The 24885-nt window shown below is 58.4% G+C and overlaps 1 protein-coding gene across 1 annotated transcript in view; it reads right to left on the bottom strand.

The window, feature by feature from the left end:
• Positions 1 to 4641: 4641 nt before the first annotated feature.
• The window catches only part of EDAR (ectodysplasin A receptor), a 60740-nt gene continuing 40496 nt past the window's right edge, over positions 4642 to 24885 (bottom strand). The window contains exons 5-12 of the mRNA XM_064481759.1: positions 20010 to 20095; positions 14028 to 14114; positions 12678 to 12806; positions 12523 to 12597; positions 12198 to 12270; positions 11069 to 11228; positions 10289 to 10349; positions 4642 to 6959 (exon numbers count right to left, since the gene is read on the bottom strand). Coding sequence (XP_064337829.1) covers positions 6637 to 6959; positions 10289 to 10349; positions 11069 to 11228; positions 12198 to 12270; positions 12523 to 12597; positions 12678 to 12806; positions 14028 to 14114; positions 20010 to 20095 — 994 coding nt within the window. The 3' untranslated portion in view covers positions 4642 to 6636. The remainder of the gene's footprint in view (positions 6960 to 10288; positions 10350 to 11068; positions 11229 to 12197; positions 12271 to 12522; positions 12598 to 12677; positions 12807 to 14027; positions 14115 to 20009; positions 20096 to 24885) is intronic.

The following is a 24885-nucleotide window of genomic DNA, read 5'->3' as shown; positions in this document are numbered from 1 at the left end:
AAATGGGATCTAATTAAACGTACAAGTTTTTGCACAGCTAGGATACCATCAAAAAAAGAAAAAACCACCTACAGAATGGGAGAAAATATTTGCAAATGACACAACCGACAAGGGACTAATTTACAAAATATGCAAACAGCTTATACACCTTAATATCAAAAACAAACAAACAAACAAGCAACCAAGTGAAAGCTGGGCAGAAGGACCTAAACAAGCAATTCTCCAATGAAGACGTACAGATGGCCAGTAGGCACATGAAAAAATGCTCGGCATTGCTAATTGTCGGAGAAACGCAAATCAAAACTACAATGAGGGATCACCTCACACCAGCCAGAATGGCCATCATTCAAAAGTCTACAATGGATAAATGCTGGAGAGGGTGTGGAGAACAGGGAACCCTCCTATACTATTGGTGGGAATGTAGTTTGGTGTAGCCATTGTGGAAAACAGTATGGAGATTCCTCAAAAAACTAAAAATAGACTTACTCTATGATCCAGCAATCCCACCACTCCTGGGCACATATCCAGAGAAGAATGTAATTCAAAAAGACCCCTGCACCCCAGTGTTCATAGCAGCACCATTTACAATAGCCAAGACATGGAAACAACATAAATGTCCATCAACAGATGACTGAAGAAGATGTGGTATGTACACAGTGGAACACTACTAAGCCATAAAAAATAAAATAATGCCATTTGCAGCAACATGGATGGACCTGGAGATCATTCTAAGAGAAGTGGGCCGGAAAGAGAAAGAAAAATGCCATATGGTATCACTTGTATGTGGAATCTAAAATAAATAATAAATAAATAAGAACACAAATGAACTCCTTACTACCTATAACTTTATTGATTTCTTGAATGTGTGTGAGCACACCTGACTGTCCTTTATGGTTGGATCACTGCATTCTGTTGATTCTTATTTTGTGGTTGGCTTTATTCCTTGATAACTACGTAAGTTTAAAAAGCTAAAGCTCTAAACTGTTCTTAGAAACAATAAACAGTACATATGTGTAAATAAAAATGTCTGCAGTATATGGTATATATGTTTTTACATGCAATATATTGTATATGTGCAGTCATACTGTAACAATTCTACTTAATAAAGATGAAGAATGAAAAAAATAGCAAAATCCATTTTCCTAGTTAAGTTTAATCTAATCTCAGCCTGACCAGGCACAGAGCTTCTCTGTTAGGGCTCCCTTTCTACAAACTTTCCACAACTTTCTGTGTCCATATTAGTCTGTCCCTTATTTTTTCTCCATCCAGAAACAGGCAGCTCTAGGACCACGTCATTTTTTTCCCTTAAAAAAAATACAACTCCAGTCCTCATACCTTTTTTTTTCACTCAAAATACATATTCCACTTTCCTACTATATACTGAAGTGTTCCCCCATCATTTTTAGTAGCTTCAATTATATATTTAATTAGAATCCTCAATTCTTAAAGATCCCCACCTCCAGTGAATGTTTCCGTATGTTGTTTTGTTTGAGAAGGACCTAGCTATTCAAGTATTCAGTAAACTTCTATCCCTTAACTTAATTTAGCACAACCCTAAAATTTCAAGTTGCCAAATATCTGGAAAGATCATTTTTAAGTAGACGTTGCTAAAACATAATGATTCCCAAAGATTTCACCCAAAGCTCTTATCCTGTTTGCATTCACCTATAAGAATTTCATCATACCAATTCATTTCTTTGACGAACTCTGCAACAGAACCAGCGTGAACTTACTGACCTTCAGTAAACCTACGTACAGTAGAGACATGTCTGTACTGATTGTGCTGACAGCTTAAGCTAGCTTTAATAGCAAGTAGCAGTTCAGTACTGAATATTTTCCAGATCTCATGAACCCAAAATTTGTCTGATTTCTTTTATACTTAAAAGTGCTTACAAATTTAAATACTTCTAAATGAATTAAATAGAGCTCATGTACAAGTTAGGTTTTGGGTTTTTTTTTTTGTTTTTACAGAAAGACAGAACCAAAGATGTCAAGATTTTCCCCTGAATTAAAAAAAAAACAAACCAACTTTTCTTCCCTCCCTGAGAGCCCAGGTAGATTACCTGCATCTCAAAGGCACAGGAAGAGAAATGCAAGCTCCTCCTGAGAAATGCAAGCTTTTATAAAACCCAACCACCTTGGCTGTTTTCAGGGATTTTTTTTTTCCTAGTTCCCAAATACCCACTTCAGCTTAAAGAAGTAACAGTCATAGACGATTGTATATAATTCGTTCCCATTCACATGCCTTACTTTCAGCGAAGTCAGGGAAAGAGAACAGGGTTTGGACTCAGGTGCTGAGGAACATACACCCCCCGAAGAAAAAAGCCAAACTGCCCCAGGCCCTCTCTGATGCAACAGCAGGGCCCCTGTGCTCCAGACTCCAGGGAGTTCTAGTCCACACAATGTTGCAAAAATATCATTTTCTTTCATTTACGGGAGCATACCTGAAGCTCCCAGTTTTGTAAAATACACCCTCGGGGACTGTAAGATGGAACAGAGCTCTGATCATCCATACTTAAGTATTCACGGCCGAGGTTATCAGATATCAAGCAAACAACCATCCAAAACGGTCTCTCAGGGTCACAGTTCCCTACCCCAAAAGGGGGGAACCCCAGCCAGTGCCCCATCAGAGATGAGGCTGAATGAAAGACCAAGGCCAGAAAGGAAAACTGCCAACCGAGGCTCTGCCCCAGGTGAGGCCAGCGCGATGGGGCGGATTCCTGGTGTGCTCACACGCCAGCCCCGTTACTCAGACATCTCAGCCCACCAGCACAAGTTCTGACACACATGTGCAAACAGACATGGCCCCACAAACCAAAGATCAGAAGAAGTGTAGCCCCAAAACTCCACTTCGTCTCCCAAACGGAGGCCTCCAGAGTGGCCTGGCTTCCGAAAAAGAACGGACCCAGGGCGGCTCCCCGTGAGCCCGGAGCCGCTCACTCCCGGGAGGGAACGAGCCCAGGTGGGGCGGGTGTTCCCGGAGGCAAGCCCATGTGCCCGCCGCACCCTGAGGCCAAACTGAACCGTCGGAGTTTGGAGCAGAGAAAGATTTACTGCAGGGCTGAGCGAGGAGGACACGGTGATTCATGCCCCAGAAAATCCCGACCTCCCAGAAGGGGTTCAGCAAAGCCTATTTAAAGGCAGGAGGCGGGGTAGGGCGGGGAGTCGCAGGCACGCGATCCGCTGTGCGCAGTTCTCTGGTGGGCTGATGTGGAGGTAAGGTGGGCGACAGCAGTCAACACTGTTAACCCCCAGGCTCCAGAAGGTCTGGGGCCACGTGTTCTCCACCATCAAGTAGTTCATTCCTTCCCTTTGGTGGTGGGTCTAAGCATCTGAAAAACTCAAGGAAAGAGCATGAGATACTGGTATCTGGTCCTTCAGAGCGGAGCTGCAGCAGAGGACATAGGCTGAGCCTGGAAGGCCCCACAGGGCCCCACTCGGGCACGCAGGCAGAACTTCCCACCCTGCACAGGCCAGAGGGGCTCACCCCAAAACGGTGCACACAAACGGCAGATAAGCCCCGGTCACACAGTCAGAGGAGGTGGCGTCTAGAACTGCACTCCCAGACAGAGGCCTCCCCGCAGAGGGGCCAGGGCAGCCCCCTTCCCAGGGGAGCGAGCCCGGACGCAATGGGGAGACTCCCAGCCTGTGTGAGCAGGAGTCCAGGAGCCACGCACCCCTCAGCCACAGTGAGTGTGGACACAGCTCCCGACAACAGCCTGGGGGCGGGGGCACAGCGCCCGGCAGGGAGGGTCGTCCCCACCCCACCCCCTCCCCGGTTCCCGGCGCGAAGTGAGCTCCGCAGCTGCTGGGACGCGGGGAAGGGGCGGCCCAGGCCAGGTCGGCCTGCTCAGGCGCGGACTCCAGGCTAAAACTTCGCTAAAACTGTCACTGAACGCAAGTTCATGTGCCTGACACACTGTGAGGTCAAAAAACACCAAAACGTCCAAGTTTGGAGCAGAAGAAGGTTTGCTGCTGGGCCGAACAAGGAGGACGGGTGGCTCATGCTCAGAAAACCCCGAACTCCCCGAGGGTTTCCGCTGAGCCTTTTTAAAGGCGGCTGAGGGTGGGTTGGGGGGGGTGTCCCAGGGCAGGGGATCAGCTGTGCACAATTCTCCGGTTGATGATGATCCATCCTTAGGAGCCAGGTCTCGTGGCCACGTGCTCATGGTCATTAAGTAGTTAACTTCTTCCCTTTGGTGGTGGTTTTGAGCATCTGAAAACCTCAGGAAGCTTGCATGAGATTCTATAATCTGGCTCCTTCAGAGAGGAGCTGCAGAAGAGGATACAGGGTGGGGGGTGTCTGTCCCGGGAGGCCCCTCAGGGTCCTGCTCAGTTACAGGCCCAACCCAGGTCAGCGAGGACCTTACTGACCACTGAGCTGTCGTGATGAAATAATCATTGTCTTTAGCCCTGAGCTTTGGGATGCTTTGCTCCCCGCAGCAGGTAAAAGGCACTTACAAACTCCGGGGGAAGCAGCCACCCACGCGTTTCCCCGGTGATCTCACTGTAACCTCCTGCTGGGGACATGGTCCAGCCACCCCATTTGGGCAGCACAGTCCCCAGACAGGACAGAGCAACCAGAACCATGTCCACCCCCCCCCAAAAGAATTCACACTAACAGCCTGTTGCTCTCCCTCGTATTTGTTTATTGAAACTGTAAAATATAATAAGTTATAAAAACAGAATTAGACACAAGTATTGCTGATTAAGACGTCGCTGGCCAAGGGCACAGCTTAGCCTGGGGCTTTTCTAAATGTTTTTATTACAGCAAAACCATGGAACGTTGTCCCCGGTGGGACAGGCAGGGCGGAGCCCCGGCTCTGCTCAGTGATGCCCTGTGGTCTCACTGACCCGCCTTCCACCACGCAGGCTAGAGCTCACCAGAACAAACCTTTCCTGGATTTGTTTCCAAATAAGTAAATGACAAAGGAACATGTGACTCTGAGGACGAACCCCCTACACAGGCAGCTTGAGTCCCCAAAACAGGCCTGACGCCAGCAAGACCCCCAGCCCTAAATTCTGACAGCGGGAAACCAGGCCGCCCCTGCCCCTGCCCCTGTCGTCCAGGGCAGCCGCTCACCCGTGCAATGCTTGCAGCCTCCCTGGGGCGGCTGCAGAAAGCAGGGCACCCAGGATGCCAGAGAGGAATTAAAAGCGGGTCAAGTTGTGCTGTGGAGAATTCAGCCTTCAGGTCACAGCACACAGGCAGGGCAGCAGTGAGCACACTGAGTGCGGACTCCACCATTCCGACCTGTCAGGATGTCTGCGTTCCCCAGTGCCAAGTCGCTTGCTGCTCTAAACACACACTGATTTCCTCTCCAAAAGCATTTGCTGGGTCGCTTGAGTTATCATTTTAAAAACACTGCTTTGTAAGCCGGAGACTGGTTTAATTTAGAAACAACCGCACTCAGGCCTGCCGTGGGGGCTCAGCAGAGAGCTCTGAGTTACCCCGTTAATTCCCAGTCTCGGGCGGTGGCAGATGTGAGAGAATTTGCAGGAACAAGTCCCGACCATTAACTTTCTCTCTAAACGGGGGACGAACACTCGCAGTTACGGTGAAAACTCAATTCTGCATTCTTCTGTTTTCATTCCCGTTTCACCTGATGGCTCGGGCGGCATGCACGTCTACGGGGGCAGCCCCGCAGAGGCCTGGTGTTTCCTCCAGCCCCAACTCACTTTCGCTGGCCCGAACCTTCCTTCCCTGACTCTGCGTGGCAGATGCGCTGGGCTGGCTAGGGGAAGGGAACGGCCCACGTTGGCAAAGCCACACCAGGTCCCGGATGCCGGTCCCCACAGTCCCCATGGGCTCGGAAGGCGCCACACAGTGCATCCACGTCTGAGGCCCTCTGGAGACCTGGAGTCACGTGGCCAGCCCCTCGGCTGACCGCTCATTTCTGCTTGAAGCAAACGGCCCATGTCCCTGAGCACTGCTGCCCTCATGGGGTCAAGTCCGACTGAGGACAGAGTGGAAGGCCGTCCAGGGACCCTGGTTCCCAGCCCGGGCCACGCACAGCAGTGAGGTCGGCCACAGCCCACAGACAGCACACAAGGCAGATGCAGAGGGGCTGTCGTTCCGCGGAAGGCCAGAGGGACACAGGTGACCTCAGGGACACCTAGGACTCAGACGTGAGCAGAGCCAGACGCCACACATGCAGCAGGTTCTGCATTTTGTAGCCTTTTCCCAACTTTGGAGCCGCTTTCTTCACGAGGACACCCGGCTCCCTTCGTCCCCCGTGGGCGCCATCTCCTCTCCGAGCCGTGCTCACGTTTCCAGGACCTCCCTCCCGCGGGTTGTGTGCCGTCTTCCAGAAAAGCAGCTCCAGGCATGTCTCTGTGTCTCCCCAAAACCTGGACCAGATCTCCACCTCTGTCCCCTGACACTGCTCGGGCACGTGGGGTGGGGACTAGCCGTGTCCGCGGAGAAGGAGTGGCAGGGCAGCCAGACGAACACAGACTCCCTCTGCCTGGTGACCCCAGCGCACATCTCCTGGGTTTGGTTAGACAGGAAGACAGGCCCCAGTTTCCTATTGCTCCCTGGACCAGGCTTGCCAGCGGAGAAAGCCCGATTCTGGGGTCTGCGGACACCGCTCCCGCTGCAGAGCCCGCCTCCATCCCGGCCCATCCACGCGCTCCTCAGGACACAGGGGGTGGGGGCGGTGTGGGTGGCAGGACCCCGGCCCACTCCAGGATGTCTGCGCACAGGGACTCCACAGCATCCAGCCGCTCGATCTGCACCAGCTTGGTCAGCAGCTCCGGGATGCTGTAGCCGGCCGTGCTGATGCGGTCGAACAGCTGCAGGCCGTCCGTCATGCCCCCGATCTCGTCCCGCTTCAGCCCGAAGCTCTCGGCCAGGTGGCGCCACGTCTTCACCACCGCCTTCTCCGAGTTGTACGTGGAGCTGAGCATCCGGCTGGCCTTCTCCAGGCAGTCGAACGGCAGCTCTGTGGGGCTGAGGCCTGCGGGACAGAGGACCACATCAGACCACAGCAGGAGTGTGACCGCAGCAGGAGTGTGACCCCAGCAAAAATGACTTCTAGAACCTCTTTCATTGTAAAGTAAAACACAGATGCACAAAACCACACAAGTACACACTTAAGGCGAACAAATCCTGGGACCTTGCCAGCCACACAAGAAGGCTCTCATTTCCCTCAACCAATAGCCCCTACTGGGGGAGGCATGTGCTCCGGGGTAGAGCACATGCCTAGCGTGCACGAGGCCCTGGGCTCAATCCCCGGTGCCTCCACTACATAAATAAATAAATCTAATTACCCCCCCCTTAAAAACAACAACAAAACCCAAATCTTGGACGCCCGCAAGGACACACTACAGTCACCAACAGCTTTAATACAGGCCTCCCTTTGTCAGGTGTCCCTGCCCCACAGGGGGCTGGGCCAAGGAGGGGTCGAGGGACAACATCATGTCCCTTTTTGGGGACTGCAGTCACGTCAATGAAAGGTGCTCCAAAGACAGCCCAGCACAGTGTCACCTGAGCCAGCTCCGTGGCCCAGGGTCTCTGTGAGGCTCAGCCAGGAGCACCAGAGACGGGGCACTTCCACTTCTGGAGGGCACAGCGGGCGTGCTTCTCCCCATTCCTCCCGGTAAGTGCGGCCCAAGCCCCGGACACCACGGAGCAAACGTTCGGAGGCTGGAGAGTGCGGAGGAGAGGCAGACGCTGGGGCCCTGGACGGGCAGTGGTGGTCAGTTTCTGGGTTTTCTGCTGATTCCTCATCCCAGACGTGGAGCTGAAGAGCCCAGCAACCCAGAAATACCCACAAGTACAGACCAAAATGCCCATCAACCCTGCAGTCTTAGCAAGAAAACATTCAGGCAGTAACTGCTTCATCACAGTCAAACACCACAGAACAACCTGGCCCCACTCCCTCCGAGGCCGGCAGCGCTGGACGGGGAGCCTGGACTTCCTCCCCGTCATCTGGTAAGGAGCCTCCCTGCCCCCACAGCGTCAGTGGGGACGACCCAGAGAAACAGATTCCCACCCCCACCAGCAAGAAAGGAGCCCCTGCTTGGGCGTCAAGGCGAGCTGCGTGGGGACCTGGCCGCCCACCTCCACCTGGTGGCAACTAGGTGGCACCCCTGCCCCTGCCACAGGCGCATCAGGAACACCAGCTACAGGGACGGCTAAGGAAGACCCAGAGCCTCGTGACACGACAGGACCTGTTCAGGTTTCACGAGCAACTCACTCGTCACACCAGGAGCCGGGGAGCTCGCCAGCGAAGGAGGGAAAGGCCAGCAGGCGGGGCCGGCACTGAGATAACCGACGTTAGAATCACCTGACAACGTTTCAAAGAAGCCACGAGAGAATGCTTCAGCGAGCAATTACAAGCACACTTGAAACAAATGAAAAACAGAAAGCCCTAACAAAAGACAGAAAATATAGAGAACCAAATGCAAGCGTTACGGCTGAAAAATGCAGGAATCAAGATTAAAAGCAGACAAGCTCACTGGCAGAAGAGAGGCAGAGGAAGGAGTCAGTGAGCTGGATCTCAGACTGGAAGTGACCCGTCTGAACGAGAGAACACAGACTAAACACACAGAGCCCCCGGGGCCTCTGGGCTATCACAGAAGATCTCCCCGTGTCACCAAGTCCCAGAAGGAGGGGGGTGGGTGGGCCCAGATAAAGGAACAATGGCTGAAACTTCCCAAACCTGGAAAGAGTGATGCCTACAGAGTCAAGAAGCTCAGAAAATACTGAAGAGGATAAACCCCACAAAATCCAGATCAAGACACACCATAAACTTCTGGAAACTAAAGACAAAGCAGTCTTGAGCAGCCGGAGGAAACGCCCCTTCTCTGCAGGGTAGCGGCTAGAACAGCTGTGGGTGCCCATCAGGGGCCGGGCGCCGTCCAGGGGGGTACGGTCCCCGTGCCTAACAGCCCAGAGATGACGAAATTAGAGAAAGCAAGAGTGGACTGGGGCTGCCAGGCGCCAAGGACAGGGTGTGGGGCTTGAAAAGCCAACAGGGCTCCTGTGGGGACAGGACGGCTGTCTTCACTGGGTCAGTGGCAATGTCCCAGTTGTGACTTTAAGGGACGGTTTGGCAGGTTACCCCCGGGAGAAACCGGGTTACGGGCCCAGGACCCTCCGTATTCTCGCTTCATCCCACGTGTGAATCAACAATGATCTTGAAGTCACAGGCTTAAGTAAAAACTAAACAAAGGACCCTGACACCTGGCACTCACTGCAGATGGGCCGCATCAGGACCTGGGGGCAGGAGGGGGCGGTGGGCAGAGGTAGTGGGATAACATCCACCCAGGGCCGGGCTCTGCGGGTCCAGGGCCGGGCTCTGCGGGTCCAGGGCTCTCGGCCTCGGCCGGGCAAGGGGCTGTGCGTCGCTGGGGGTGTGCGCCCGCCCTGGGCGGCGGGAGGGGGCTGAGCGCCCAGGGCTCCACCCTCCCTGTCTTGCTGCAGGGCCTCCTCTTCCCTGTGAGGATCTGAAATTAATTTGAAAACCAATGGGCCAGGGGTGTGGGCTCTTGAAGCCAAGGCACCCGCTGGAACAAAGACCTGCTTTGACCGCAGTGGAGTACAAAGTACAGACCGTGCTCGCGGGCGCGGGCAGACCCGCCAACCCGCACAGGAGTCGTTGTGGACAGAGGCCCCGTCCCTGCAGGCGGCCGAGCAGCGTTCTCAGCCCCTGGAATCATCCCTAGTGGTCACTCCGGGCCCACACAGCACCCACCCACGAGGCTGCCTGGGCTCAGGGTGCTGGGCACAGCCCTCGCAGAGAAAGGGGTGGGCACCCGGCTCCCTGGCTGCTGCCTGGGCCAGATGGGGACCAGAGCCCAGCAGCCAACAAAGCTTGGGGGGGGGGTCCCCTAACCTCCACGACCAGTGTTCTCACTCTCCCGGGTGCGTGAGAAGGCAGCTGAGGGTCTGGATTTGGAAGAAACTGGGAGTGTGGCTTCTGCTTCTGATGGAGATGTCCACATTCCTCAGCTGGCCGTCCTTCCCTGCCCATCCCTAGCCGTGGTGACCGTCGGAGAAGAAGGAGGGCAGGGCTGCTGATCTTTGCATCGAAGCCTCAAGGCGACGGTGCTGATGCAGAGAGCGCATTGTGCAGGATGCGCTCCTGTGCCCCGAGCACCGGCCTCCTTGACCCCTGGCTCTAGTGTGTCCTGCCTCGTCCCCAGAGGAGGAGACGTTGAAATAGCTCCTCACCTCCAGTTTGTCTCCCCGCCCCCGGGCACCAGGCTCCGTCAGAGTGCCCTCACGGGGATGTCTGAGGGTCCCTGCGAGCTCAGTGCCTGGTGCGGGGGCTCCGCTTACCTTCCGCGACCCCGCACACCTGGGCGTACACCTCCAGTATCTTCTTCCTTCTACTCTGAATCTACAAGAGGAAGAGAATGTTACTGCTCAGAGAAGGCAGAAATGCAGCAAACAAGGGCCCCATCCTGCATCTCGGTGGGCAGACGGCTGCTTCCTGGCCGGAGACGCCGAGCCATGCGCTCACAGGGGCTCTGTCAGATTTACGAAGGAAGCCTTCTGCTTGGGCCGCTCGGTGCCCACGGGGCTCCGCTGGACACAGACCCACAGGACAACCCAAGGCCTCGTCTGGCATCGGTCTGTGTGGAAGGAGGGACCTGGGGACCCTGGCTCGCCGGCAGGCAGCTGGGATACTCAGCAGCCAGGACGCGGTATGTCTGTCGGGACCGGGCCGCGGCCAGATCCCTGTGGGGCCTTTTCACCACGGGCGATGGTGCCCGGGCAGAGCTGACGGGCTGTCCCATCCCCCGTGGCCCCTGTGCGGCCCCTGGCCTGCTCCCGCTCCCGTTCCCGGGGGAGCAGACACGTGTGTGCCCGCATGCGTGATTCTTGTCTGGTAGGACACATGCCAGCATGTTCACAAAGGGTTTCCTGTCCTGGGCTACTCCAAGCCATTTAAACCTTCTTCTCCTGAAGTGTTCGTTTCCCTTTTCTTCTGTAAAGCTGTGTAATAGGAGAGCTGGGTTTTGTGTTTTCAGGGTCTGGAACCTGTTGCCTGGCTGGGCTCGTGGGAGAGGCCCTGTCTCAGCGGGGAGGTGGGGCCAGACTGGGGTGCGGGCTCACCCCGGCCGCTCTGGTGGCGGTGGCCGACTTCTCCCGGGCCAGGTGGACCAGCGACAGCAAGCACCGCTCTGGAGAGCCCTGCCCGTCGGGGGCCGGGTCCTCGTCGCTGTCCAGACTCCGGTTCAGCAGCTGCTCCTTCTCTGATGAGGCGTCATTCTCGCTGTGGAAACAGGATGCTGGTGACCCTCCTGGCTGGACAGCCTGACCCGCTGCCCCAGTGGTGGAGACAGTGGGTGCAGGGACCTGCCCCCGCTTGACCGGGCAGCTCCGGGCCCTGGGCACAAGGCGGAGAAACACCCACTCTCTGGGGCCCAATGCTGCATGCGAGGGTCCCGAGGTGGCCAGGAGCTCCTCAGCCGCGGGGCCACCAGCGCATGGGCACAGCCTCTGCTCTCTCCTCACCCTTCCTGGCCTCTAGCTCACCCCTGTGTCTCCACGGGGCCAGCACTGGGTCCCTGAAGATCTCAGGAGTGAACAGAGCCTGTGCTTGGGGGGCCCTCTGACAGTGGAGGGTCGGGGGCTGGAGTGGGGGCCTGCTGAAATGTGTACGTCTGGGGGAGGGGCCATAGCTGCCTGGCAAGGGGCTTTGGGACGTCCCTCGGGGGGCAGGAGGGCTCACGTCACACCCTGGCTCCCTGCCTGGGCCAGAGCCCTAGGCACACGTGGGTTGGTGCTTAAACTTTCAAAATCATTCCAAATGTATGAAAAACAACGTTCTTTTTTTATAGGCATCCTACTCGCTTCCTGTGGTTTGGCTGAAGACTAATTTAAAAACAAAGAATTATATTTGCTAGCAACTGGGTTACAGAAGTGAAGCCCGTTCCCGCCCAATGTCCTCTGGAGGCAGAGGATGCAGAGCAAACAAGCCAGGAGGTTTCAGGGTCCTGACGCTGTCCCTCCTGAGAGCAGCCTTGGGGCAGACGCCCCGCACTTCACTGCCCCCCACCCCCACCCCCGGACCACCACCCCTCGCACCGCAGCCCTGCTGCTCCCCCAGGGCACCCGGCACAGCCTCCAGGTCACTCACCACGCCGCAGCCCAGCTCCCTGTCCTGCTTGGACCCCCAGGAACCCTGCCTTCAGTGGGCCTGGGACCTGCCTTGCCTGGCTAGGGCTGATGCCGGACTCACCTCTTGGCAGACTTTGCCGGAGCAGCTGTCAGCTTTTCGAATTCGTCCTTCTCAGAGAAAATCACCACATTTTCTGTGGAAATAAGGGATGGGAGGGGAAGGTGTCAAAGTCTGGCCCCGCCGGCCTCCTCAGGGGCAGACGTGCCCGGGACTCTCCTCAGCCTCAGACCCCACGGAGTGGGTGCACCCACCCCCCTCCCTCGGCCTCCCCCCCCCCCCCCCCAGCTGCGTGAGAGCTGGGGCTATTGGAGGCCAGGTGCGGGCAGCGGCCGGAGGGGCAGACAACCTCCCGGGGACAGGCCCGCACTCCAGGGCTGCTGCCGACCTGGGGCCTCTTTCTTCTCCTCTTCCTCGCACATGGGGGCTTCCGCGCTCTTCACAGGGGGGCTGGCGCAGCAGGCTGGTTGGGAGAGAGAAGGGTGTGAGCAGGCAGCACGGGCCGTGGGGCCCAGGCGGGCGTGGGCGACGGGCAGCGGGCACCTGGGGCGGGAGGCCGGGCCTTCACGATGTAGAAGACGATGATGAGGACGATGCTGACGGCCATGGTGAAGATGGTGGACATGGCGATGACCAGGGCCGTGGCCAGGTGTCCTTGGCCCGAGAGCTCTGCTGTGTCAGGAGACAAGGCCACGCCCGGGGCTCAGGGCCCTCCTGCGAGACCACGGCCAAGAGCGGCGGTCCTGCCGCTGGACCCTCCCGGACCCTCAGGATGCAGATCGCGAGCCCTGAAGCCCGTGCTGGGCGGCAGCGGCTCCCACCCCCCAGGGAGTTTGCTCCCAGGACGTCTGCTCTGGGTTCTGCTGCCTCGGGGACCCAGGCAGGTAGGTGTGGAGAGGAGGGGCCCACAAACAAAACTGTCCTGAAGACAGCACAAGACAAAATTTTCCAGGAAAATCTCAGGAAGGAAGGATCACCTGCGAGTGTGTCTCATGTCACCTCAGCCTCAGCGTGACCAGCGCCGGCAGAGCTGGCGTGAGACCCCCGCCCAAGTCCCCCCAGGGACGTCTGCTGTGATCTGTCCTAATCCTCCAAGGGAGCCACGGGGACCCGGCTCCCCTGCAGCAGGATCCAGGTCACCCCATCAGATGGGAAGGAGACGCGTCCCGGTCCCTGGGCCCTGGACCCCCGCCCGGAGGGAGGCTGCCCAGGGCTGGCACCAGGCGCTGCCTGCCCTCTGGGTGGGGGTGGCCCATCTACGTGTCGACCTTTCCTCCGGGCCGGTGCCACCGCCCCCCACCCCGGTCCATGTGCTCAGCTAAGCGTTCCTGCCCTGATGCTCTGGCCACCATGCGCATGGGTCTGGAACACTGCCGGGCTGGGAGACTGAGTGCACCCCGGGACCCAGGAGGGGCTGGAGCCTGGGCCCTGGGCCCTGAACGTGCTCAGACCCCGGTGGCGTGGAAAAGCACGTGGGAAGGAGGCCTCAGTGCCCGGTCTTGTCTTGGGAGAAGCCGCGGCCTGGGGGCCCCCACAGCTCCCTCCCTAAGGCCTTAGGGAGCCAAGTGCGGTTACTGGATACAAACAGTGAAGTCTGGTCAGCAGGTTGTCTGGAAGCCAGGAGGGCATCCCTGACGTGAGGCCCAGCGGCCTAGGAGGCTGGTCTCTGCTCACACCCTGATCACCAACATGGTCCTAGGGCCCGACACCCCCGGGGGCACGCACGCCTCTCCTTGCAGAGAACACCCTAACTTCCAGGAACTGGGGGCCCCACGTGGTTGTCACTGAGGGGAGAGGTCTGAGGTGGGGGCGACTCCCTCTTACTTATTTCCTCCCGTCTCCTCCTGACTGTCCTCACCCCCAGGTTCCCTCCCCGAGGAGCCTGCGCCCTACCTTTGTGGGCGTGCTGGGCCGGGGAGAGGGTGCTGCCGCCAGGTGTGCGGGGGAGGTTGGCAGAAACTCCCACGGTGGCTCCCACACCTGCAAGGACAACGGTCACCGTGGGCCCCTCAGAGGGCCCGGGAAGCCCCACCCGCAGAGCTGGGGACAGGGCCACGGGGCGTGTGGTAACCCCGCAGAGGCTCCTGGGGTCGTCACTGAGCGTCACTGCTCAGTGTGGACAGACTCACAACTCAGCCTCCTACGACACGAAGGATTTGCATCTGCATGTGAAAATATGTTTTGGGGGGAAACGCTGGAATAATTCTTTCAATTGCATCGAACAGGAATGTATTTTTCATACTTTTTCTGGCTATAAAGTAATGCACACTCACTCTTGAAAATCTGGAAGAAACCAGAACATGAGAGAAGTAAAAGAGCTGCCCGCAGCCTCACTGCCTAAAGGTGACACTTTGATGTGTTTTCCTCTAGGATTTTGCCTCTGATACGTTTTCAAAATGGTTGTGACTGAACTGTCAAAGAGCAGAAACATGCTTCCTTCCCTCAGAACCGCGACTCACGAAGCTCTGCCCCCTTGTGGGAAGCGTGGCTTGGCAGGGACGACGCAGAGGCTGATTTTGTGGTCGGGCGAGTCACTAGGGGACTGTTGCGTTAAAATGCCCTGGTGTGGACCTTCCTTTAGGCTGGGCTTGAGGTCTGCAATTAGTAAAGAGAATCTTGTTTTAAAGAAGTTTCCTTCTCTCTCACTTCTGTCTCTCCCGGGTTCGGAGTCATTTGTGGGTTTGCCTGTGGAAAGGTGATCAGACTCCATGTCCACCAGGACCCTGGCAGCCCCTGCGGGGCGTCCAAGGGGAATGAATTTCTAAATTACATCTCAGGGCTGCTCGGGACAGCAACACAGCTGATGGACAGGGGACGTCTGGCTGAACTGTCCACATATCCAGCAAGCAGAGGAGGTCACAGGAGGGCGGGCCAGAAACCCTGATCCCTCGCCTTTTAAAACCAGAAAACTTCACAGAGGAGGAGGGTGGAGGCTGGAAGGGATGGGAAGGCGGGGGACTGGCCCCGAGTGACAGCAGTGCCGTTAGTTAGGGCTTGAACTGTCCCCAGAGGCAGCACACGCTCCTCGATGCATACCCCCAGGCAGCCTTCCTTGCCCTGAAGAGTCCGCCGCCAGCTGGCCAGGTGTCCCAGGGCCAGAGGTGTCTCTGCTGGAGGTTTTCGGCTCCTGGGCCTTCACCCCGCCAAGCTCCTGGCCTTTGTCCTTTGCCGTATCTGTCTCTGGCAGGGTTGCCATCCAGACAACCGCACACGCTGGGGCGCCTCTTCCCTGCGCCGGGCACACGCGTGGTTCCCGCTTCTCTCCTGCTCTGTCCTCGACTGACCGCTGGCCTTTGGGTTAGGTCTTAGCTCCCCCACCAAGGGGGTGGGACCAAGGGACGTGGTGGCCGCAGTGGGGACCCCAGAGCTGACCTGCCAAACAGCCCCGAGCCCACGTGGGGGGACTTCTCTCAGCAAGGCGGGTGAGGGGACAGGAAGCAGGAAGGGTGGGGGTGGAGGGACGCATGGAAGGTCTCTCCTCTCCCCCGGGCCAACTCCTGAGTGCAGCGCTGCTGGCGTCCAGAGCTTACAGGGATGTCCCCTGCCTTTCTGGAGAGCAGTAACTCCCCCCACCCCAAATCTACACACATCTCGTAATTTATGAGATTTCAATGGGATCGAGTTGATTTCGCCTTCTCACCCTGGCCAGGGAGGGGGAGGGGAACACGGGGCCAGCTCCAAGCACAACTGATTTCCCTTCAAAAGCAAATGGGCTGTTGGGAAGAGACCATGTGTTTGTTTGTAAGGGGCTCAAGGCAGCCAAATACCTGGAGGCGCTGCATGTGGGTGTTTGTGTCTCTGTCTGTTCCCGTCCCTCTTGGTGGGGACTTGCTGGCTGAGGCTGGTGAGGTACTTGGGGACACAAACACGCCCAGGCCTGTGGTCCAGAGAGGGACACCCAGAGCAGCCAGCCACCAGACTTACAACACGCCCTTGCACCCGCCAGGCGGGGCTGGCACACAGCAACCACATTCTCCTGCCCCTGCAGGCACTCCGCCAGGGCCAGATGCCAAGCTAGGCCTCTGCCCCAGTTCACCACACCCCCCGGTGGCCTCCAGCTGGTGGCGCCTGGATAGCCCTGGGCTCCTTGCTGATCCCTGAGCAGATTAGACAAACGATCTGTTCTGAGCACGTCCTAGGGGCCCGGGTTGCCGCATGGACAGTGGGACATCCTCAGGGCCGCCCCACTGGGACCCTGCACCCTCAGAGTTGCCCCGCCAGGACCCTGCTCCCTCAGGACCACCCTGCCAGGGCGCTGCTCCCTCAGGACAACCCCGCAGGGACCCTGCACAGCCCGAGTTCTGTCCCAGGCTCTGCTCTGGTCCCCTGAGGACTAACTCAGCACCAACACTGGTTTTGGTGTCTGAGGTTTCCCTCCAGGATGGGTGTCCTGGCGTGGATCCTGCGATGAGAATGCCCCTCAGGGTTGGGTGTTGGCTCCCACACGAGGCCTGTCTTCAAAGGAGAGCAAGTGGGTCTGGCTGTGCTGAGTCGAAGAGCGGGCTCTGCCCAGGGAACATCCCTCATCCTCTGGGGGCTCTGAGGACCAAGCTCACAGCCCACATGACTGCACCGCGACTCCAGGTGACAGCAGGCGCTCCTGGGGCCCTCGCTCTGTTCATCACACCAGCTGTGGCTATGCTGGTCTGGATCAGTCTGGCTGGGACCCCCTACCCTGATTTAGGGAGAGATTCACGGAGTCACCCATCTGTAAGGCTGCCACAGTGGTGCCCCTGGTGCGGAGGCTGGGCAAAGCCCTAGGGCCTTGGCTGTCTCAGCGGGGATGCGCTCTGACCCCGGACCTGGGGCCAGCTCAGTGTGGACAGGAGCACCTGCCAGTCAAGATGCTCCATGTGAGAGACAGCTGGGGCTCGGTCTCCGGGGGCCAAGGCTTCCTGTTCCAGCAACACCGCGGCTGGGCCTCTCATGACGGCATCTGGATAGATGGGCTGGCGCTCCCGGACTTGGCTCTGGGCCGTGGCCCCTGACGCGGGATGAGAGAATGATGGCGGCAATGGAAGAATTGCTGGGTGCCGGCTGGGTGCCCATCCTTGACCCCAGGTCCCGCGAGGAGGGATTCCTTCTGCCGCAAGCCGTCCTGCTCAGGATGGCTGGAGGCCAGCAGGCAGTGCTCGTCTTCAGAGCCACGGGCCAGGCCTGGACTGGTTGCCTCCTGCACCTTTGTCCCCGCAAAAGTGGACAGCAGGCGACCCACTTACAGATGGGGAAGCTGGGGCCCACAGCCAAGGAACTTCCTGAGAGTGGAAACACGTCACGAAGCCCAAATCGATGCCATGACCTTTCTTCTGCCGCCTCTTGTCCTGACGATGCAGATTCCCAGATGGGTCCTCGGGATGGAGCAGGAGTGCAGTGGTCACGCCAGGTGGGCCCGCCCCTCGTCTGAGAAATGGCCACTTGGTGTGGCCGTCCCTGGACGCGGCACTGGGGCCGTGCTCGCTCGCTGCAGGCCTTCCTCCCGGAAGCTCTGCTGGCAGTGGGGGGTCCACACAGGAGAGGAGGAGCTGAGGGCCCTGGGCGTCCCTGCGGCACCCCCACTCATACTCACACCACTTTGTGCTCTCAGGTTTCAAGTACTTTGGGCTCCTGTGTGTGTGTCAGGCCCACCAGGAGGACACAAGAGGGACCAGAGGCCCGGCAGCCCTCACGGCTAGACGGGTATCTCACAGGCTGAGTCCACGTGTCCGTTTTGGGCCCCAAAACCAGCCCCGTGGCCACGTGTCATGGACACAGCCCCATCCCAGCCCCACAACAGAGACGCCAGAGGTCAGGGGACTTGTCCAGGTTAAACAGGGACTAGACTCAGAGCAGGCCCCTCACTGACCTAACTGTCCCCAGAGTGCGGTCCTGGCCCCCCAGCCACTGAGTCAGGGGTGGGCCCCGCCGTGTGTGATGCAGGCACGTCAGACTCTAATGAGGCGCCCGCCCCACTTCACGGCCACACAGAGAAGCCGCCTTCTTTAAAGACGGAAGCACAGGGGGAAGAGGTGAGCAGCCCAGGGCTCATGCCTGCAAGACGTCTCCCCAGCCGGGCCTCGCAGGGCATGCTCCAGCCCTGAGATGTATACGTCCATGTCACGCCCCACTGGGGTCCGTGCTGAGCGCTGTGGACGTGGTCTGTACTGTCCACTGTTCAGTGACGCGGGACAGGCCCAGGTGATCACATCCAACCAAAGGCAGCGTCCAGGGTGGAGGCAAGGGGGCCCTGGACCCCTGACCGTAGGCTCAGGGAGGGCAGAGCCAGGGCACAGGGCAGCCAGCCAGCGACTTCGGGGACCTGACCATTCCTGGCTTTCCCAGGGTGGGGCTGCCAGCAGCCTGGGAGCTGGTCACGGTCAGCCTTCCTCGCCCTCTCTGCTGACTCTTGAGCAGGAGCCCCAGGTGACAGGTCAGTGCAGAGTGGGCTACAGGCCCAGAGGGGAGACCACACTTGAGACCCCAGCCCAGGCAGGCTCCACTCACCACGGCAGCCTATGAGGCCTCGCTAGAGGCATCTCCCCATTTTCCAGGCAGGCAAACAGGTCAGGTGACATTCAAGGTCACGCAGCAGGACTCCCAGTCCCCTGACTCTCAGTTTCGCTTCCTTGCTGGCCTCCTTTAGGCCTGGGTCCTGCAAACCCACGAGGGCCTGGGCAGCAGGCTGCTCTTCAGATCAGCAGTCATTTAGGGCCTGGGGTTCAGGGACTTTGCTGTCTTCCCCCATGTGATGGGCCTCCCTGGAGGGGAGGACAGTTGTTCCTTCCCGGGCTTAGAGCTCTCCGGCTGCTGCGTGGCCAGAGGGGTCCCGGGACTCGACAAGGTCACATGAAGGCCCATGGGGAAGGGCTGCCTGTTTCGCAGGGTCCACAGCAAAGAACTTTTTCCAGTAGGTGGTGAGTGTCCACCATCTCCCCAGCCGGGACTCACCCCAGAGCTCTCTGGGACTGAACTGTCCAGATTCCCCAGCAGCAGCCGGCAGCAGTGGCAGCAGCCCGGGGCCTCGTGTGATTTGTGGATTAATTAGTGTCTGGCTGGGCAGGGAAGCTCAGCTCCAAAGACTCGCAAACCATCTCACCTACACCAGGACTTTGGGAGGGAGGGGACGGCCCTCCTCTGGGCAGCCCCGCCCCGCCCAAACCACCTCCTCTGGCTGACCCGAAGGGGAGGGGAGGTGGGCTGCCTCCTCCTGGTGCCCTGAGGGGGAGGCCCTTGTTCTAGTCTCTGCAGAAGTGGGGTGGGCAGGGCCCCTGTGGGTGCCCTTGAAGGCCCTGGGACGGGAACAGGGCGCAGACACCCACTTCCCTCCCAGCCACCCAGCCGTCCGTCCGGCCCACTTCACTAGGGTCTCTCCCAATTGCAGACCCCACGGGACACACGCTACCTCCCCTGAGGCAGAGCCCCTGGCCCTCCATCATAAACGGACGCCCACGAGCAGTGAACCAGCATTGGACTAGGAAGGAGGCAGCCCCGGGCGGGACTCTAAACTCGAGACCCCCTGTGTCCTCAGGCGCTTCGTGCTCACCCCTATTTCCCTTGGCCTCATTGGGTTTAAAAACACGTGTGAGAACCTCCAGTTGCCTAGCGCCCTGCAGTACTTGGTAAAATACCTTGGCATCACGGGTATTTGCAACAGTCGCACGAGATGGATGGTTCAGATTTTAGTGGCTCCGCGTTACAGGTGAGAAAGCGGAGGCCCACAGGGGTCACGGGACTTGTCAAGGGACGGCACTGCCCTGAGCCTGCCTCATGGTTCCACCGCCGCAGAGCCCCTTCCCAGCCCCCAGCAGCATCTCTGCACCCTCACGGCCATGAGCTGGGCCAGTCAGGACAGGCACCAGAGCCGACGCCGGCCCGCGGACACAGCACAGGGGCACTCACACTCCTTGGTGTGTGGCGGTGCCAGCAGGCAGGAGTAGCAGACCAGGCCGTAGATGTTCCTGGGCCGGTTTTCCATCATGTAGTAGCTGCGGGAGAGGAGGTGAGACAAAGCAGACAGGTGAGTGGGTGTGACCCCAGCACGCGCTGACCCCCGGCACGCACTGACACCCCCAGCACACTGACACCCCCAGCACGCGCTGACCCCCGGCACGCACTGACACCCCCAGCATGCGCTGACCACTCGGCACACGCTGACCACCTGGCACACCCATGAGCAAAGCCAGGAGTGGGAAGACCCCATGGGAACCACTTCCTTTTCCAGGACTGCCCCTGCTCAGCCATCTGGGTGTCCCTCCAAACCAGGGACCAGTCCCCAAGACGCCCACCCCAACCCCAGCGAGGGCACAGCCAGTAGCCCCGGACTCTGGGACCTCCAGGACTAACTGGACACCGGCTTCCCGAGGTTGAGTGGGGCTGGCTGGCAGAGCACGGCTGCAGCCAAGACCATGGTCAGGTCATCTCTGAGAGTCACCTGCTTCCTCAGGAAGTACTTGGCCAAAGACACCAGGTGAGCTCAGGCCAGGACTGCACCCACCCCAGGGAAAGGTCAAGGCATTCACGCAGGGCTGTCTTCACCCCCAGCGATGCCCCGCACGTCTTTCAGGCTTCGCGGAGTCAGTGTGCCAGCGCCCTCCCCAAGTTCTCTGCAGGCCACGCACATGCGGCCCCACTCAGTCTCCTTCCACCGCGGGCTCCGGTGCAGTTCCCAGAAACACACGTGCAGCCACTCGCCACATCGTGAGGAGTCAGTTAACACCGTGAGCCAATGCCAGTGTTTCCCTTGTTACAGCTCAAGGGATGGAAATACCTCTCGGCCACTGGATTCTCCTGTGGTTGTTCTTTAATCTCTGTTTTATTAGCTGTGCACACCCAGCCCCTTGATAGCAGTGGTGGGGGTTGGAGGGGCTGGACTCGGCCTCCATGAGCTGGAGCACCAGCAGTGTGACCATCGGTAGCTGCCTGCCCTTCCTCGGGGTGGGGAGGCGCTTGTAAACGCCAGCTAACTAATCTCCAAACACCCTCAGAGAAGCTGCAGCGGACGAGTGCTCCCAACACACTCTGCCGCGCTCCAGAGCCACCTGCCGGGGCACCTGCTCCTGGGCAGCCAGGCCAGCCCCACCAGCAGTGAGCACCAGCCCCAGAGCTCCCCGAGGTCACCAGCCCCAGAGCGTTCGTCCTGGTTCCCAGTGCCCTGTGCTGGGTGCTGGGTGCTGGGGAGGGAGTCCTGGACAGGATTGATGGGACAAAGAATGAGAGACCGAGGCTTCTGCACAGAAGTTCAAACCCCAACACTGAGAGGAGCCCAGGACATTCTGCGGTCCCCCCGCTCTTCCCGGCCCACCCACTGGGCCCCAGGTGTGAGCTCTGCTTGGATGAAGCTCTCCACGCCCGATGGGTGCAGGGCCCTCGGGGTGGGTTCTGTGCACACACGGGGCCCCCGCGCTCCAGGCCCCTCCTCGGGTGACCGGCCATGTGTCTGGAGGCATCTCTGAGCTGAGGCGTCTGAACAAGCTGTGGATGAACTGGACAACAGCGAGAAACAGCCTCGGAAACCACTGCATTTAAAGCCTGTCCCCCTAAGGCCCTGTGGGGCTGCTTCTCCTCACTCGGCCGAATGGGCACCTCAGCCTTGTCCTGGGCCAATGGCAGCGAGGACCGAGACCAGTTGCTTCAGTTAATTTCCCTCAACCGGAGGCGGGTGTTAGCGTGGGGCCTCTGGTCCCTTTGTCTTTCTGTAAACGTCTCATTTCCTACACTTTGATCTACACTTTCACTTTTCCCTAGTTCTTTTTTTTCTCTGTTCTCCAAGGGTTGATTAAGCCCAAGACAAGACTCAGTTTAAACAGCGCCTCTAGAATCTTCCTCCAGGTCGTCAGGTACAGATACTCCCCGAGGCTCAGGGCTCCTAAGCTGTAACGGACGCTCCCTCTCCCCTCCCCGTGTGGGTGGGTAGTGCCCACCATGAACTTCACCCTGTCCTCCCGCGGTCCCAGGCCAGCGGGTGCTTGTCCACGGGGGAGGCAACGCGCCAGGGAGGTTAAGAAACCCAGCCTCTAGACAGGCTCCGTTCCCAGGCCTCCCACACGAGCCTTTCTCAACAGGAAAGCCCCGTGGATGGCTCATTGTTCAGCCAGTGTCCCGGCCACATGCTGACACACAGTGGGAGGGCACAGGGTGAGGACAGAGCGCCTGCCAAACCACAGTGGGGAGAGGGCCAAGGCAGCCGCGGTCTGAGCCCACAGAGGGACCCACCGCTCAGGGATGAAATCAGCCTTTCCCGGAGCCCAGACGCCTCAGCCTCCTCTCCTCCCCTGCAGCCAGGCCCTGAGGGCTGCACTCCGGCCCCCGGGTGTCCACCTGGACGCCTGCCCCGTAAAGCACTGGGCCCGCCAGAGCTGGGGGCCGGAGGTAACGTAGGGCCTTCGGTTTGGGGCCTGGGGTTGGGACACTCACACCGCAGGGCAGAGCCAACCGAAGACAGCTGCACACGCCCACATTGTGGAGCCTGGATGCGGCCCCTGTGCGCACAGCGTCCTCCATTCACTCGCCTGGTCCTGGTGCGAGGACCCCACGGGAGGGAGCTGCTTGCTACTCAAGGTTTCAGAGCTGGAGACACCCTCCTCGGACACAGGTGGCCATCCCTTCTAGGGGCAGGGCACGCACGACGTTTACATCGGCAAACGTCCCCGGGTGAACATGCTGGTTCTGAGCAAGGGGCCTCACTGCCTTTCCAGCACCAGGCTGGCCCCGGCCCGTGGGCGGGCTGCCTCCTGCACCGGCCTGGGCCTGTCCTTTCTGGCTGGAAAGTCCTTGTGGGTCTAAGCAAGAGGGAAGCAGGCTACCTGGCGTGCATCTTCACTGCCCTTTAGGCCATCGGGATACAGTCACAGTTGCCCTCACAGACCGCAGGGCGCAGGTTGGGGCTGAACTGTGGGGTTGGAGCCGGCGATGCCCACGGACGAGGCTCTATTCGGCAGTCTGCCCCCGCCCCCACCATGGCAGGAGCCCACCTGGACCAGCGGCTCCCCCATCATGGATGCGGGGGCAGCTCCCAGGAGGACCCGCGCTCCACACCTGTGTCCCCATCCACGTGTTAGATGTCCCGGCCTGACGTCACAATCATCTCAAATTCCACACATACCTCTCTATCTCCCCCCTCCTCAAATCCCTCTTCCTCTGTATTCCACCGCCCGCGCGTGCGGTGGCCGAGCCCGCTTCTTCCCCACACCCGTCCCCACAATCCCACCCGCACTCAGGCTACAGCTTCATCACCACCATCTTCCAACAGGCCCCAAACTGCTCCTCTCCTCTGCTCCCAGCGCTCCTGCACCCCCGCTCTCATGACTCCCGAACCCCTGTCCCAGCCCGGCTCTTCCTCACTGCTGCCAAGACATGCTCTGTCCCCACCAGCCCAGATAGCGGCACCGTTTCCCAAGGCCCTCTCCCGCCGGCCCCACCCCTTACCTGTCTGTAGCCCCACCTGCGCCTTCCACGGTGCCACAGGGACCACAGACCCTGCACTTTGTCTCCATTGGAGAGCCCTGTCCTCTTCCTGGCCTGACTCCTGCCCATCCCAGCGCCCCCGAGAAGTCTTCCAAGACCCTTTCCAACCCCCCTCCCCAGTCATGAAGGAGGGTCCTTCCCAGACCCCAACACCTGGCCATACCTGCCGCACTAGGCTGCCATGGATTTTCCACTGCAAAGAGGGGAACCACGTCTTCCTCTTTGTCTCACCACTACCCACCTGGTGGGCTCTGAATTCAAAGGTTTATGAAAGTAAATGCAGGAGCTGTTACGCTAGGTTGTGAATGTCAGGTCAGATTCTCACACGCGGAGGCTCTCAGAACAAGTCGAGGTTTTGCAAAGAGTGCAAGTTCCTCCCCCATGGTGAGCATGGCCAGCTGTGCGCACTTCTCATCAGCGCTGCTATAGTTAATCCTCAAAACTCCGCATTTCTCTCATGAATTATGTATCTGCACTAATAAAAACCAATCAAGGCAAAGTCCTCGGAGGCACGTGTTTTCAGGGACTGGTTCCAGCCATGTAAGGTTAAGATCCTACAGAACTTCTCTTACTCAAGCAGAGTCAGCGACCCGTGTGTCATCAGGTGGGAAAGCCTTGATTCTGCTGCTCTGTTCTGCTTGGTGGAGCCCCCATACCAATAACCTCGACAACTAAGTTGGGGGCGGTAATTAGGTTTGTTTTTATTTTTAATGGAGGTACTGGGGATTGAACCCAGGACCTCGTGCATGCTAAGCACACACTCTACCACTGACCTCTACCCTCCCTCTCTGAACTTTTATTTTTATCGGACTTTCTAAAAGAATAGTCTAACATCTGCCTGGGCGTAGCTACCTGCCTTATGCATAGTGGGAAATAACGTTCCCTACTTTCTTCACCCATTTGACAAACAGGTTTGGCTCGTACTCTGGGTCGCGGATGTGGACGTGGGCTCGCCAAGCAGGTACTTGGACGAGTGGGTCTGCAGCTCATGAGATGGGTCTGAACTGAAGACAGAAAACCAGAGAGCCTGTGAGTGCGGGACAGTCACCAGTGGAGAGATGGCGGTGGGAGCCCCGGACATGGACACTTGCCAGTGACACATCTGAACTCTGGTTACTTTCTCCAAGTTTAAAGTATCTCCTCGTGTTAAAGAGCTTTTCACTTTCAATCTATTTGTAACTTGGAGGGTCTTTCCGTACTTCCTGTTTCTTACAGACTAATGCCCAGTGTCCTTGTTTGGGTGTTTTCTTCTTCTTTCCTTTCTCATTTCAGTACAGTGATTGAGGGGGATAACATGTGTGCGAGTGGGCTC

This window comes from Camelus dromedarius, chromosome 33, assembly GCF_036321535.1.
Source record: "Camelus dromedarius isolate mCamDro1 chromosome 33, mCamDro1.pat, whole genome shotgun sequence".
Lineage (NCBI taxonomy): Eukaryota > Metazoa > Chordata > Mammalia > Artiodactyla > Camelidae > Camelus > Camelus dromedarius.
Note: the sequence above shows the minus strand (reverse complement) of the source record. Positions and strands in the feature narration are given on the sequence as shown.